Source organism: Mastacembelus armatus, chromosome 19 (assembly GCF_900324485.2).
Source record: "Mastacembelus armatus chromosome 19, fMasArm1.2, whole genome shotgun sequence".
Lineage (NCBI taxonomy): Eukaryota > Metazoa > Chordata > Actinopteri > Synbranchiformes > Mastacembelidae > Mastacembelus > Mastacembelus armatus.
This window is the reverse complement of record NC_046651.1, coordinates 16,276,361-16,293,884: the sequence shown is the minus strand read 5'-3', so window position 1 is coordinate 16,293,884 and position 17,524 is coordinate 16,276,361. Positions and strand designations below refer to the sequence as shown.

Below are 17,524 nucleotides of genomic sequence, written 5' to 3'. Positions count from 1 at the left end.
AGCTAGAATGACCGAATCTGTTTATCTAACGTTACTTTGCTTAGTTTTTTCCAACCAATAACACGGAAACTATAAGAATACTACACCAGCATACTTTACTAAAACAACTTTCAAATTATAACGTTAGGTATTACTCACTGACTTCACAGTAATATTATGAATAGAGGCTACGTTTCTCAACTGCGCCGCTGGTGTAGTGGTATCATGCAAGATTCCCATTCTTGCGACCCGGGTTCGATTCCCGGGCGGCGCACGTGTTTTTGCTTCATGTTAACGCTATCTACATTTAGTAAATTACTAATGCATAAATGTTTACTGTATACACTCCCCACAACTGAAGTTGGATAAATGCAAACACGATTATTTTATAAACGCCATCTGAAGTCTACAACTTAGTTTTTTGGCTGCTGGTATTACCCTGCAGTTATTACAAAAGTGCATGCACAAAAAGATAATTTCAATAGCTATGACATCATAAAGATAATCTCATAATTAATAGACAAGATCTGCCGAGTTCAAAGTGATTAATAATTATCGCTACCCATATAATAAGATAGCTAAATAAATATCTATATGATTAGACCTCAAACATTAATTTTCTTTAACGAAGGACTATAGAAAATATTTATAATAGTTGTTATAGTTACGTAATAATATGGGGACTGAGAGCATCCATTCCGTCGCTGGAGCGTCGTTGCCTGGCAACCTGCTGAATGATGTCAATGTTAGTCGATAGTGTACAAAGGGGAAAAAAAACCCTGTTGCCTGGTAACAACATAGCCAACAAAAAGCGCCACAAACTACTAAAAGCATCGAGATGAAGTCGGGTGAATTTAGTAAATCTGAGTCTAAGTGCGAGGGATGTGTTTACAGCTGCGGGATGTGTCCTTCGTGCGTCTTTGCCCCCAAACCTGCGGGCTGCAGTCAGTGTCCGTGGAAGGTGTCGGATGAATTCAGGAGGAAATTTATAGTGGATCTACTTCTGCGTTGCAGAAACGTTCACTTGCTCGAAAACATACAGCGTGTGCTGGGTGTAACATCATGGACTTGGTTCACTTATGCCAGGTCAAGAGGCCCAACTTCACCTCAGGATTGCCGCTGCCGAAGAGCATACCAAGCGCTAAAGGGGAAACCATCTGGCATAGATATGAATGAGATCTGGGACTGGTTCGGCAGTAGTCCAGACGGGATAAAATGGCGCTATCTTTGCAGTCTTTTTTTACTTTGTGACACCGAACTTTTACGCATGGTCTCCAACTTAACCAGTGTGCTTCTCGTCAGGCAAAAACGAAGGTTTCTGCAATTTGACTGTAAGACAAAAACTACAGCATAAATCTTATGATTACAGGTTTTTCACAGGAGTGTTCAGGAGTTCAGAATATTTGTAATATCTGCTTAAACTGTTCTGTCTTCACCATTTTGGCTTTTAATTATAACAGTGAGTAGTACCCGCAACATCAATCAACGTGATGTGGACAACGATGAAGACTCAGAGGATCCTGCCCTCATGGTAGTCCCTGGATCCTTAAAGTCTATGTCTGGAGTCAGCAGATACAGAGACTTCATAGGCCGCCTACCTGTTGATCTGTCCACGAGGATACTAGGTGAGTAAACAACTGCTAATTCTTATACTAATAAAATACTGTCTTATGTTCAGTGAAAATTTCTATTAGCTTGAGAATCAACACTGCTGCAAGACAACTACTGTAGCTGTGTTTTCATACATTTAGATATGTGAAAAATATTGTATGCAATGGAAAACATACACATTGCACAATAATTTAAGAATGAGCTCTTCTCCAAAGTTTGAAGCTACTGTATCCAGACACACACAGTAGTGAAGTCAAGTAACTCACTGTAAAGCAATTAGGTGGGCAAATGGTACCATGGGGATGGTGCTTAAATACTCAAGAATGCTCTTGTTAAATCCATTCCAAGTGTATAGCTGTTGGGTATAAGAGTAACAACACTCTGCCAAGCAACCAATAAAGGCTAAAAGGATGTGGTCCATTACTGTAAAGGAAGATAAACAGACAAAACCCTTCTAGACGATGTAAAATAACATATTATAAATTATGACGATTTAATTACAGAGATAACAGATTGCAATTCAATTTAAATGTTGCATTTCAAAAGGTACAATTGCCAAATTGTCTACAAATTCTTTACATTCAGTTTATTTCTCATGCAGACTATATGCTGACATCATTCTGTTCATGTGTCTACCAGGTCTGTTAGACGAGCATACTTTGAGACACTGCCAGAAAGTCTCTCAATACTGGCAGCATCTTGCAAAGCAAACTCTGGAGGAAATCAAGTTCAGAAGAAATTTCCAGGATGAAACTAATGCAGTGGTGAAGGTTGAGCATTTGTATGTTTACTAGACTTAGCAATATAAATATTTAGTCATCCACAAAGTATTCATTTTTAAATTATTGTCATTTTTCATGATAATGAAGTTCAACTATTTTTTTTCTGTAATAAAACATAAAATAATTACATACATGTGTTGTTTTTCTGTTCTAGAGGTTCAGAACTATAAACGTAGTTAGTTCTACATATGCCAATATTCTTGAAGTCCCCGTACCCACAAACGATGATGAGAACGTGGATATTCATCCTGGTGTCAAAAAGGTCTACAAATCAGCATCTTACTTCAATAAACCACAGTTTTTGTACCAGAAATCAGTTGTCAATAGGCTGATCGTCTTCTCTTTGATTGGTTTCACAGGGGATGCCATTTGAATCTGCTTATGCCAAAATCAAAACCAAAACAGTGCAAATGGAAGAGCGCAATGTTTATTGTGGTGCATATTTTATCAAAGTGCTGCTGAACAAGTGTGTTTCATTTCCTTCTTTTATGCAACAGACATATTTTTGCCTAATTAAACCATGCACATGTAAACACACACATTATGTACATTATGCCATAGAAGTGATGTGTCTCAAGTCTGCTGTGTGCTTGAATTTGACAGAGAAGACCCTTACCGGGTGGTAGACTACAGAGGTGGATCACTGATGGCTACAGGTTCCAAAGACCGTGTGGTGCATCTGTTTTATGTGGCATCTGAAACAACAGTTGCATCAGTGATGAAAGGCCATGTTGCCAGCGTTCGGGCAGTGTTGCTCTATGAGGACAGAAACCTGGTGATAACTGCGAGCTGCGATGCAAGTATCAGGTGATGAGATAGAACATTAGTGTTTGTCATCATCACTCAGATTTATCACTAGAATCTTGTGAATGTACATTGATTACATGAACTACCAATAACGATACATCCCCCCTCATGACTGAAGTAAATTTGATAGTGTGCATGTTTACGGGTTGTTTCATCATACCTGTAGGTGCTGGAATTTGAAGACAGACAGATGTGAGATGGCGCTTTATGGTCACACAGGCACTATCAACTGTCTGGATGCACATGCTGAGAGACTTGTCTCAGGGGCTAAAGACTGTATTGTTAAAGGTAAACACTATCATAGCACTATGACGTTGCTTAGTAAAACCCAGACATTTGCATGTATTTTTTTTTTTTTTTTATTTGTTTATTTTTTTACCCCAGATTTGATGTATACTTGTTACGTCTCTGTTGGCACATTTTTATGACAATTGGCTTTATGTTTTTTAACTTTTATATCTGTGATGTGAGCATTGATTTTATTAACTAAATGTAAACACCACACTACCAGTGTGGAACTTAGACACAGGGAAGCACTTTGGGGATTTTAATTTCAAGCACCCGGGCTCTATCCAATGTGTGAAGATTAGCACAACAAAAGTCTATAGCAGCTGTGATCGGGGCCTTGTCAAAGTATGGGACATGGAGACAGCATCACTTGACAGGGTAGGAATATCAGTCATGTGTTAACAACTCTTTATACATAATCATATATGAATAGTATATTCACTGTTGTTTTATCATATGCTGATTTGTACATTGTCTGCAATTAATCATACATTTATACATTGTTTATTTCTTTCCGAAGTTGATTAATGCCCACAGGTGCCCAGTGAGGTGCCTGTTCTTTAACGAATGGCACCTTCTCTCTGGGGACCTCAACGGTCAGGTCATGGCCTGGAGTATCAACTATCAGGATAAAGAGCATCTAATGACCTTCAACCATCCCAAGTAAGCAAGAAAACTTTGGCGCTATGGGCAAAATGAGTATAACATTAACTCAATGTTTTCATCTTAGGAAATATTATCCGTTTTTTTTTTTGGGTCACTGTTTTCGTCAGATATTATTATCTTGTTGCCTGTTTCAGATCTCAGATGTTTGCAATAGAAACATCCTTATTGTATCATCACCTATCACCTGTTTTATATCTGATTTAAACACACTATTCTCAAACACTTAAATAACGTAAAGTTTTGAACAAATGCTGACTTTTCCGCAGAGAGGTCAAATCTCTCATCCTTGTCTACCTGCGTGTTGTTACTGGCTGTGCTGATGGAAAGATTCGTATATTTAATTTTCTCAATGGAGATTGTTTGAGATACATCACGGCAGAGGCTGAAGAAGGTCGTATATTATCTTTGCACTTCAATGAAGACAGGTGGGTCAAGTGCACTCAACATTTTTTTTACTTAATTTTTTATTATTGCTGTGGTGTTCAGACATTATCTTCATTATGTTAACACCATATTTTGTCTCTTTACCACCATGTAGCATATTAGTGAACACGACAACCAGCGTGAAGCTGTACCAGTTTGCCAAAGTGTTCTGGGATTACAAAGATTCAGCAGAGGGAGGTCAAGGGCATGTGTTGGCTCAGAATGGCTTTGTTTCTGAGAAATCTGCAGCTTCACTCAGACAGCTTTCCTTTAACGCTGCGGGGGCAGGTGACATGGTACACGTGTCTTCATCAAGCCAAAAGATGTGTGACTGTGACTTCAGGAAATCACAGAGAGCAGAACTGCATTACCACACCCCCTTTCTGACTACCTCCACTAAAAGTCAAGCACAAGGTAAGCATGCACAAGTGTTTCTCAAAAGTATCTCTAAAATAAAAATTTTATTATTGTAAATTAAAGTTCTCTTTTACAGTCAGAGAGCGGTGTGAGACTGCTAAACACTCAGTGATACTGAGTGAAAAGGCCACATATGAACGAATGAAAAAAAGGGGTCTTCATCATCCTCTGACACGAGACTCCATCTTCCTCAGGATCAGTGCCATCCAAAGAGCGCAGTGCATGGATGAAGTCAGCATCAACATGGAGTATAATGCAAGGCTGCGAGATTCCTGGGATCCTCACACTCAGGAACCTCTATATTCTGACCTCCAGTCCTCGAAACAGAGTCTGCAGACTCAGAGATGTTCACTGTGCCACACAAAAGATGGTCTTCCCAGGAGGGCCAAGACGTGTGTACCAGTTCTGAAGAGCACCACCAGTCAGAGTATCAACACATTAAAAGATAGAGATATCACTACTGCCCCTGACACCACGAGGAAACACCATCCCTGTTTTCTATCGAACAAAGCACAGCCTCACAGTGCTCACACACACTTGGCAAATAAGAGGTGTGGCGTCCTTACCACATGTGCCAAAGACAGGGCTAATCCAGAATCCTGCATGAAAACCAGAAGCAGCTTGCCTAGGATTAACCCCTGTGAGCCAATTCGGAGAGCAGGAAGGATTCAGACTGCTCACAGTGACCCAGCTGAAAGAAATGTTCAGGTCAGGAGGGAACTCCTGCAGAGCTGTGAACGTAAACTGTCCAAGAGAGACAGTGTGGCACTGTGAAGATGGTCACCTGTATCAATAGATAATTTATGATTTTTATTTGGTGTAATTACCATCATGGTGCTTTACCATGGTTTTTAATTATGTTTCATTAAAACACCACTAGGGGTCAGTGCTGTATCATCCAATGGTGTCTAGACCCAGGGTTATTACATACCAGTTTTGCAGCTTTAGGCTGTATTTCATTTGTCACAGTCTGAGTGTATTGTAGTTTATGTTTTAATATATTTTTTGTATATTGTAAATGGTGTTTGCTTTTTCTGAAGTTCAATTGTAAGTTTCTGAAATACAGAATTGTGTTCATGTTAATGTTTTTATGCATATTTTAGGTCTTTCCTGCTACAGTTTGACTGCAAAAATTTTAAACTAGTCATTTTATATTTTCAAACATTTTTAAACTTTTTACCCAATGTTTTTAACTGCCTCTACAAAATTCTTTTTTCAAACATACATTCTTATATTCTAACAGTTGTAATGATTAGTGCCTACCACTCCACTCTGGCTGCTTTGTCAAGGTGCAGATTCTCTACTAAAATACTTATTTCCCCTCAGTTAATAAACTATCCTGAAAAACACAGTCATGGTCACCAATGAAGCAACAATTCTTTGTGGATTTTTACTTTCTGCTGTACTTCAAATGGGATGAGTGAAGTCATCAGAAAGAGGGGAGTTTGTCACATCCAGAGGGACCTTTCACCCTGCCACCTGGCCTCTAGCCCTGGTGCCTGGAGGGCATCATTAGGAGTGAGGAGGTTGAAGATCAGGGAGGGAAGGTCCTTTGCTTTGACAGCAGCAGCACAACAGCTGGGCACCCGTGAATGACAAAGGGTCTTGAGGAGAACTGACTGGGTGAGACGGCCCACTTTGGAGAATCTCTTCTTTCAGGATCCCTGTGCTGATTTGATTTGGTCTGCAGAAAACTGGGGATAATGGTGTCTTTCTCTTTTTTTCCTCTTGTGGCAGTGTGAAGAAGGAGACAATGCAATCCCCTCTTGCCACCTTAAGCTTGGCTTGGCTTCATCAGGCAGCACCCTCCCCCCCATTGTTTCATCAGGTATGGCTTCTGTTGTCCAAGACCAGCAGAGCTGCAGGGGGGATAATGAGCGTAAAATCAAAGCAAAGTTAGAAAAGGGAAAGTCTTCATGGAGGGATGCTCTTAGACCTTCTGCTCTCTGGAGCAGGCCCAAGGGTTGGCTGGTACTGCTTTATTTATGCATATGGAGAAGCTTGAATTAAATAAAAGTTAACCCTCTTGCAGTCAAGAAAAGGTTGGATTGGTGGAGGTGGTGGAGAAAGCGACAAAAGACGATGCGGTATGACCCGACCGACCTCTGATCTACATCGATCTCCATCTCTAAAGGTGCATATTTGCATCATAGTTCATTTGTCAAATTAATTTTTCAATTTTTGTCATGCTGTGTCAGCAGCAGGCTTGACCACTTAGCTTGGTCTTCACTAGTGACATCTTTCTAGACGAGGTCAGTATTGGCCAGGCTTAGTGGAGAATGTGATTTACCAAAACATGAGTTGCTTTATTTTTGTATTTGCATGTCATTCAGACGGGTGGCTGACTTGCCCTGGAGCTGTTCAGATATCACACTGTTACCAGGTCTAACGAGATGAGCATCACATGCAAGCGCTCAATGAATATGCAAATGACATCATTCTCATGGGGAACTGATTCATGATAAAAACAGTGACCAAATCTCCCCACTGTCAAAAACATTTTCTAGACATTGTTCTGAAAGGCAGCCATGTACAGCAGTGTATCCTAGAAACTGACACACTGAAACTACGACGGAAGAAGAATCATAATAAGCAACTCCAAGGCCTGACAGAGCAGTGACATCAACACAGGGGAGCGATGAAAAGTGTCTTGGTCTTATGACAGCTTTAAGCGCCAGGCCACATGGCCAGCACTCTTTCCAACCGTGCCCCGTTAGGATTCAGAAGAGGCAGGCTGAAAACAAGATCCATATGCCTTTCTGACCTCATTTGCAGATAGAGATCATAAGCGAAAGGGGATCCAGCCACAACAAACAGAGGCAATTAACAGGAACACCATTACTGAGATATGGGACTGATTAACATCCACATCTAGCCAAACCAAATAGATAAGAGGGAATCTGATTGCTCATTGATTGGGTCTCAGCGGGGCCTCTGCAGTAGGCTGGTTCATGTTGTCTGGAGTTGGGCCTTGCTGCTTTTAAGGGTCCTTGATTGAGCCAAAAAGAGTGGAGTGAAACCACTGTGACCATACAAAATGATGAAAATGATCAAAGATGCTGCTGCTGGCTTCTGGCTACTCATGTACAAGACTAACCCCCAGCAGATGATTGAGACACGCTGTTGTTAAAGGATGGCTCTGTGCGAATACATGTGAAAGATCACTGCAGAGCTGACACCTGAATAAGTTGTGCGTTAAAATAAATGCACTGTCGATTAGCCTGTAGGTTAATCAGTGTTTTTTTAACCTTGATTTTGTGTTTATTTAATGAAATTTAAACTGTTCTTTTTCATTTATTGACTGACAGACTCTACAGTCAGAGACCTGTTTGTACAGTGTGACATCTAGAATGTATTTTGATAATTGCAAAGAAATTTTCTATCCGCAAGACTTATTTCATACCAAAACAAATAAATTAAAGAGCTTTAACACTAGAGGCTATGGCAGATAGTATGTTTAACGGTAGAGTCACTGCACCATCTTTTACAAGGAACATTGACTTATAGACGTCGTCCTCTGGGGGTCTCACTTTCACTGCTTATGGACCTGTTCAGACCAGAATGTTCCAACCAGTTATCAATGCTGCTGCAGTTCAAGTCTCCAGTGTTCAGCCACCTCAGTATTTGTTAAGATAAGGTCGAGTTTTAACTCATAGTGAGCTCATAAATATGGAGAAATAATCTTGCTATTAATGTAAAATTACACTGCACCATCTTTCTCTTTATATTACCGTAATTAAACATTCATTAAAAAATAAGAGCTGCTTTGCAGTGTGAAAATACTTTAACAACAGACTTTACAATCCATTTGAATATGGTATTTCTCAGGTTTCCGTGGCATTTCAATGTAGGTGTGTTTCAGTGTGTCATTATTAAACAAGAGAGAGGGGTGTCATAGATTGACATGTGTTCTCAATGGCCCTCAGTTTTCACAGATCAGCTCCAGACACATGCAGGCGACAGTGTTAAGTGTCATAATTTCACTATTTTCTCAGACATAAATATGGAGACGTAAAAGTCAAAGGTGAACTGCATAAAACTTCCCTATTTAGAGGTCAGTAGACACATATCATATGGGGGAGGGAGGGGGTTGCAGTGGCAGCTTTGGAACAAGAAGGCAATTCACAGAGGAAAAGTTAGAGCAAATGGCATCTGACTCTGCTCCACAAAGAACAGAAAATTAATTGTAACACACGACTACAAAGGTCTTCATGCACCACGAAAGAAAAACAAAGATTAGAGTTTTGTGAGGAATGAAACTGGACTTTAGTGGATGGCTCACTGAAGAGGCATTATTTCAAAAATAGTGCCACTGCCATTTTTCTATTAATAACATTTGTCACATACAGTTCAGTAAATGGCGTCTGGCTACAATACCAAGTGTTTCTATTTAAAGCTGAGAGTGTGAGAAAGTTTGGGACAGCTAATGGACATCTTTATCAGTGCTTTCCTCATAGTTTGAGCAGTCTGACAAACAATTAGCTACTCACTCATGTCAAGGACAGATGTTTGCTCTCCTCTGAATCCTGATATGAGGAGGGTTTTTGCTGTTTGGAGAGGTTATGGTACCTGATAAGGGCCTTCCCGGCTTGTGTTGAAAGCACAGAGTTGCACTTACTTCAGTTCACTCTCAGTTGGAGTAGGAACATTATAGTAAAATAGTCATAGACAAACCTTCTACCTTTTACTTAAGGCCTATCCCCAGAATATCTAAGAAAATCAGACTACTTTTGAAAATATCCATTGCCTGCAGCTGAATTCACTATTATCCCATAGCTGACTAATCAACCCAACAAATACACGACTTTCCAGACATGATAACTCGACTGCTGTTTGCACAGTACAACCTCTGGGGTTCTCACTCTCTTCTTGCGTGACCCTGGCCCAGGAAGAGCCTTTTTTGGAGCTGAGAAGAACCAACGGGTGTCCTAGCTTACATATTTCACAGCTCAGCAGGTTCTCTAACATGTTGATACAAGTGCAAGGATTACAAGAATTTTTTTTTGGAGACCCGGGGATAATACTGACCCATACTAGCAGCAGATGTTTTGGGTCATGGAGTGGAGTGTCTTCCGTGCTTTTCCCAAGTGCTCGTGGTGAGAGGACTATTGATTATGGCCATGGCAGGGGAGCACTATATGAGGAAGATAAGCAGGTAAGACTTTGGTGCTAAAAAGTGAAATAGCCACCCTGCATGCTGACATATAAATATATAAAACAGGTGGGTGGAAGGTTCCTGACATGACCAACTGGGGTAATAAAGCTAGCACTACTGCTAACCAGCTAATTTGCTAACATGGCTGCAGTGGTCCACTGAGAGCCACCCTCTGATGAGCATTCTTTAAACATTTGGTCAGAGCTAATTTCATCCATTTCCAGTACAGCTCTGACAATCTAAGATAGTCCAGTACTGTCTGTAGTTTCATATTTGGCAGATAAACGTGAGAACAGTATCAACCTTTTCATTTCTCATGATATATTCACATAAAAACATTCATAAATACAACACATCATACTTTAGCATTTCTGCACCAAGGATGTTTAATTGCCTGGATCAAATAACTCAGTTATGTCTTACTGAACCCTCCCCTGCACAGGAAATCGGCAGCTTTGTAAAACCTTTCATTTTTAACTTGATCAATAGCGAAATGTACCTTTTTTTGTCATTGGTGAGTGAAATGCTGGTAAGTGTTGTGATAGGATTCTTCTCTCCTGTCAATCCATGATTCATTGAGTCTCACAGTCTCTCACCCTGGCCTCCCCCAGTGTACAGCTGTTAAAACACCCCATATTATTCCCATAATTGTTTCAGTGTGTGGGCTGTTATTTTAATGTGCCAAGCTGGATGAGTCAGGAATTGAAAACTGTTGTGGTACAAAAGACAAGTATTTTCTGACTACTGACAATCTTCTGGGTATTCTGACATTTAGATTATTTTTTCCTGAGTAGCTGTCTTATTATCAGGTGATTATCATTTCATTTGGTAGTATAACTAAAAAAACAAACAAACCTGACAGGCATGAGTATAGTGGACTCCATTATAACTGACACACAAACCTTTTGGTCTGGGTTTACTATCTTAAAAATTTCTGTAATATTTCTAAAACCTAAATTCCTCCACTAACTCACACTGAAATGCATGTGGCTGATGTCTGATATGCATTTCATATAATGTGAAATGGATATGGAGGAGGAATCAGGAATTAACATGGACACAGGCAACTTTCCCCAAAATTGATTTTATGGGCTGATATGAATTAGCAGATCTTCCAAGATACACACATGTTTCTAAAGTATTTATCTTTCGGTTTCAGTAAGGGGTTGTTCCATAACCCACAAGTTTTGGTATCAAGTTTTTCAAAGTATTCACATTTTGGTAATGTCTGAAGTAAACAACAAACAACAAAGAAATCTGCTCACTCAGTGCTGTCTAAAGAGTTTTTTCTCTGAGGGACCTCAGTATTTAAATGGAGATATTTTTCTTACATTTTTTTAAGCGTACACATTACTTGATGTCCAGATAATAATGAATCATTTAACCATTATAGCATTGGCTATTTCTTACAAATCTGTCTGCTAGCATTAATTAATTTATTTTTTCTGGAGTACGATAACTCTGGTTTTAGCTGGTTTTTCACTCTGTGGGTGCTTTTTATGTAACCTCACCCGGTAGACTCTCATAATTACAACTCCTTTTTTCTTTCAATATCTCTTCACAGCTGTAAGAAAATTAATCTGAGGCAAATGTAAAAAAAATGGAGATGAAAAGCACTACAGGTACACAAACGCCGCAAGTCTGAAAATTGATAGTTTTCATTAAAAAAAGCTCTATAAGGTGAGATAAAGCATGTAACTGATCCTCATGCAGCTGCAGCTTTTAACAGTTATGAGGATTTTAAAGGTGCTCTGCCATAGCATTTAAGTTTGGGGGCTGGGCTGGAGGTTCAGCAATAAAAACATGAGGTACGAACGACATATCTGACATTATCTTTCCCACACACTGTACACACAAGCTCACATTTTGCCAGGAGTGAATGTTCAATAGGATTGTCGTCTAGTTACAACCCTTCTCTGGGGCTGTGAAAAGTGAAATTTCATGTTGAGCGGTTGCAATGGCAAGCTAGTTTATTATACACAAACAGCAGTCTAGTTTTCCTTCACTTCAGGAGATATTACACTGACTAAAATCCATTTCCTAAATATTTACTCTAACCTTAACCATTACAACTACATCTCCAACCTCAACTGTAAAACCAACTCAACCTTCAAACGGCCCTTTGAAGTTGAGAGGACAAGCTAAAATGTCCTTGCAATGATGGTACCAAAAATTACCACACAATGTAATAAAGACATGCAGCCAATACACACACACACGTCTAAACTATTTATTAAAGGCAGCAGGAAGAACATTGGATATCAGTCGGAATCAATTTGTGTTTATGACAATTTCTCTCTTCTCTTTCCAAACACCACACTCCTACACGTGCACACAAAGGAAGGCTCACAGCATATAATAAGTTGAAAACGCCAGAACACACTTTTCTTTCTGCAAGTGTATGTTTGTGTACTGATATGGCTAAATCAAGAGTTGTCTTTACTCCAAGTCTTAAGCTGAGGCTTAGCCACTCAAATGCCGTTTTAGTGTCCTGAATGACATAGATTCATTTTGGCACTGTAAAGTTACAGAAGCAGTGGAAATGAACTGATGGTTTCACACGGAAAACACCACCAGCAGTGATGTTACTGTGGTAAAAGGTTCTATTATTTACAGCTTTAATTACAAAGATTTACTTCACACTTGCATTACTAAACACAACACTGTCACAGTACGTATCTTCAGAGATCCTAATGCAATGAACAAAAAGAAATCATTTTAAAGCTTCAATTAGATTTGAGGATGTATAACTTTATGCCAACTGAGGGTTTTCAGTCTTCCTAGCACTCACAGTGGCTACAATAAATAAGCAAATATTTATTTTAAGTATCTAAAAATAATTACACAAAATCAATAAGATTATGAATGATACATGAAAACATCTAAGTCTAGGACCAACATATAATATTTATAACACTGACATATTAGAACAAACTGATAATGGTTTTTTTTGTCCTGACATGATATAATAAAATGAGTTATGCTTTTGAAATAATATAGTACAAAATTGCTGTGGAGACAACTTAATGATGGCTTCTTTACAAGAGGACAATCAATTCATGAGTTGCCACATTAATGCAGAGTCGTGTCATCTGTCACACTGAACACATAATGTAAACTGCCCACAGTTGCTTTTGTTAATGTCATAAGTTGGTAAAACAGACATGACACAGCTGGTCTGTTTTAAGTCTTTTGTGAACGGCTGACATGTTGATTAAAAGCCACGGGAAGGAGCACATTTATAACTTTGATAGCCTTTATTTTAAACGTCTAGAAATTGGTGACAATTTGTTGAACTTTGCTTCTTTTCCTACCAGTTTTGCCTCAGAATAACAGACATGTTCTCCCTGAGTTCTTCACAGTCAGGACAATTGAGGATAATGGCACATATTTTTGGACAGTCCCTCATGACAGCAAATGATGAACAGGCACCTTGAGTGCAGTGAAGTAAATGTAAAGTCTAATGCATGTGAACCAAATATAGAATTAAAGGTGTACTGTGCCTTGAGCAGCAACAAAAGTGTCAACAGTATAATTCTCTTCTGAGCCGTTTCTTTGAACTTGACTACCTCACACACAAGATTATACAGTAGGTTCAGATTAGAGAGCATTTTAGGGCCTTGCAAAACATGGACATATTCCATAAAAACAAATACTGTTGCAATTAGAAGTCTGGTTCATCCAACAAAAGCAATTTCTTCACAACTGATAACAAATGAACTGCTGGAAAAATTGTGTTGTTAATTAAATTTTCATCCCATGTACTGCAGCAGTAACATGTTTCTTTAGTCTGTGTCTCTCTCTCACACACACACACAATATACTGCACAAATACATATACATAGCACACATCAGGGATTGACCCCCCTTTTTACTAATATGAAATGAAACCCAAGCTCAAAAGACAACAGTGGGACTTGGTGGAGACTAATGTTTTGAAATATGGGTGAGTCACACTCAAATCCATCGGAACTGCTCTCCATGGCTAATTAAAATAAACCAGTGGCCTGCAATCACGGATCCAGTTGGCACAGCTCATATAAACAGCTTGTTGCCTTAAAAAGAGAACCCATGATTCTGAGGAGCAAAATAGTGGCGTGTGTCCCAGGCGGGTTAGAGTGAAAGTGGCCGCCTGGACAACAACACAAAGGCCACATCTGGCATCACTGTGTCGTGAAAAACACTCTGGAGATGTGGAGATAGCCACGCAAACAGGCGCCCACATTCATGTGAATATTCCATATTTGACTGGCTTCCACTCAGTAAAGTGTTTACCTCTGGCAACGTCTTCTCTCAAGTGACTCAAAGATGTGACAGCAGACTATGGCATCACACTTGATCCTTCCAAATGGGTTTGCCGTCAACGTGACAATAGGTGAAAACAAATACCACTCAAATTTTATGTGAGGCTAAGTTGTCGCACATGGAAATAAAGACACTCTAGGAACTGCTGGCACGGCTTGAACCATCAAACCTGAGATTTGTGTAATGATGCCGAATGCTGGCAAACCAAGAACTTGCTTCTCCTGTCTTACTCTGTTAAACTGAGTGTGTATTGAGTATGCCACAAACCTAATTGTCCATAGTCTGGTTTTAATGGAAACACACATAAATTACTGCTTATCCTTTGTCTTGCCACAGTTTATTCGTTTATTGCTATTCTGGATAGATACCTGTAAATACTCATGTAAGCATAGGATCTGAACAATGAAAAAAATATTCAACTCACAGACTCAGTATTGGCTTGGTGTCAGTCTTTCCTGCCCACTTGCTGTTTTTGGTCAAAGTTTTATTGAGCTAACTCTATACCTGGCTCACACCCTCTTCATTCTCTGCAACAATAACAACTGTGCCAGGACGTTCCTGTTCTCAGCATTCAGGCATTGCCAGTGCTGAGGGGAAAAGGGCAAGGCCTCAAATTCTTTTCATGTTCACTGATGTGCTGTTTTGCGGTTTTCATTTATTTTAAGTAGGAACACTGCCACAATCCACTTCATGCTCCACTGTTAACATGAAGCACTTTCCTAGGTGCTCGACAACAGCATGAGATGTTGGTTTTGAAGAGGGCAGTTTATCAGTTTGGCATGATACACATGCCACTCACTTCCATATGGCTCCACAAATAATGTGACCTTCCTGAATGCCAGCAGAAATAAAACTCAGGGTTTTTAATTATTTTTTATGTTCTTATAGTTTTTAATTTATGTTTGCCATTACCCACTGACATTTCATCATTCATGTGGTTCAAACACACAGGCAAAAAAATAATACATATCAAACCACACGGAGCGATATACAAGACCAGAGTGAAGGATAAGAATCACTTATCATGCCCACTGTGGTATGTAAACAATCCGCTGTAGGTCAGTGGCTACAGCACTTCTGCTGTTACAGCCAATATACACACACTTTGGATGATGAAAAAGGTGCTAACAGGGCTCAGGGCATGAAAAGAAGGCACAAAGAAACAGGCAGATTGTTTTTTCGATCATTGCAGAGGGCAGGTCATGAATCTGTACTGTAACAAAAAGAACGAGATGTAGTGTAAAGCTTGAAAGAGCACATACATACACTACAGAATTTTCTGGTCATAATATTTTCAAAAGCAGTGAAAAGTAGGGTAACAATGTTCATTCAGATGCTCAGGCAGCATCTGAAATCCCACCCCTGGAGTTTGGTGAGAAACTAAGCAGGGTTTGAACTTCTCTCTCAAGCTCCTTTTTTTTGTTCTTCCTGCATCTATTCCCATGACAATTCCCCTGTGTAACTGAGTGCAACACAATGAGTGCCTTAGAGAGAGTCTGTCCAAAAACATGTGCCATTATCCTCACTTGTACCATCGAACACATCTCACCTATCCCTGTGATGGCAGGCGTTTTGTTCTGTGCTGTCACTCAGCTTAGGTGAATTTAGATCTATTTGGACAACAGTTTTAAAGCATACTAAAACCTTTAGACAATACTATACAGCGTGTGTACATATTGCAGCATTTGGTTAAATAGATACAGCAAGTCACTGCAGGGAAATTGCAGGGTTGGAGGTTCAAGCCATAGCTTCTCCTGTCTTCAATGCATTGAGGTAAAATTTAGCAAAACAAAAAACACTTTATAAGTCCATACAACTTTTAGCATCTCCACATAATACATACAGGCACATAAAGAATAGGTCGCTCATGTTTACACAGCCATTATACCTCCTATGTAGACAAGCCTTTAGAAACAGCACACATAGCTGGACACAGAAAAACTGGATGAGAATGAGGAATGCCATTTCATTCCTTGTTATGTTATATATCTTAAACTTTCCAAGCGCTCATTGTCCAGCCTGCTCAGTTCTTTAGAGACAGTCGGCTTACCTCAAAATCACAACGCCGCAGGGTGAGGCAAACAGCAAAGCACACCATTAAATCTAAAGTACAAAAGGAAATTATATCTGCAGTGCTGCAAAGTGGGGAACGGGCACATGATAAAGTAGCAAATGAAAAATGCAGATAGGTGCTATGGCAACATGGCTGCACAAACAAACAGCAGAAGCAGAAATGGAGAGAGAGAGAATGAATGTCAATTAAGTAATTTTCTGCACTTCCTTACAATGACAACAGATAGACACGGCCCTTTAAACTGCCTCTGTTAGAACTGATAAATGTGTGTGTCTTTCTAAGATGCGGAGGAGAAAGGCCTGTTCTAAACAGAGGTGTGAGATCCCATTTCCAGCTGTACTTCACATTCTTCTGGCATCTTCTGGGAACTTGGAGCTGTATGAGTGATGAGGAGACAGATCTGGCACGTCCAGATAAAGATAATCAGGTATAATATGGAAAATCCAACCTCAGTCTTCTGCTAATCATGATGATTTGATTCTCTGTTGGTTACAAGTTACATTAAAAGCAATATCTACCCTAAATATTATTAATATTAGTTTTATGTGTGGTGATGGGCAACGTTAGTCTCAGACTGCACTGGAGTTAAGCAGATTTTGTGTGTAAATATGGCCTTTGAAGTACAAACTGAAATCTAGAGAAAGACCATGAAGGAGCCAGAGTTAATATACTTTTATGTGTCTCACTGTGAGATATCGCTTTCTTATCAGCAACCACCAGCTGACAAATACATTTTCAATCTCTTTTTGGTCAACAATGTTAAAAATAGCAAAATATAGTTGACTGATATAAAAATGTTTTTATTTTTTAACAACTGTTTGAAAATCTCATTGTTTTTACACTTAAGCTTTTATATGGATTAGTGAGCTTTATTGTTGCTGGTAGGCAAAATTAGTCATCATGTGCTTAGCCATGCTCCAGTAGTTTTTCGTTCCTATTTTCTGGTCTTTGTGCTAAGATATGCTAATCTGCTTTGTATGTAGCTTAAAGACATGAGATTTGTGTTGCTCTTTTATC

At 39.4% G+C, this 17,524-nt stretch overlaps 1 protein-coding gene and 1 non-coding gene across 2 annotated transcripts; both read left to right on the top strand.

Annotated features, from left to right (window-relative positions):
* The first annotated feature begins 182 nt into the window (after positions 1-182).
* On the top strand, positions 183-253 carry trnag-ccc (transfer RNA glycine (anticodon CCC)). The gene has a single exon. It is a non-coding gene; the product is annotated as a tRNA-Gly (tRNA).
* Positions 254-722: 469 nt separating this feature from the next.
* fbxw10 (F-box and WD repeat domain containing 10) lies at positions 723-5,747 on the top strand. Its single transcript, XM_026316102.1, is given in 13 exon segments — positions 723-794; positions 797-1,310; positions 1,440-1,604; positions 2,230-2,360; positions 2,527-2,634; positions 2,732-2,838; positions 2,976-3,179; positions 3,346-3,467; positions 3,691-3,845; positions 3,988-4,130; positions 4,400-4,558; positions 4,672-4,970; positions 5,050-5,747. Coding segments are annotated over 13 exon segments (2,877 nt in total).
* The last annotated feature ends 11,777 nt before the right edge of the window (positions 5,748-17,524 follow it).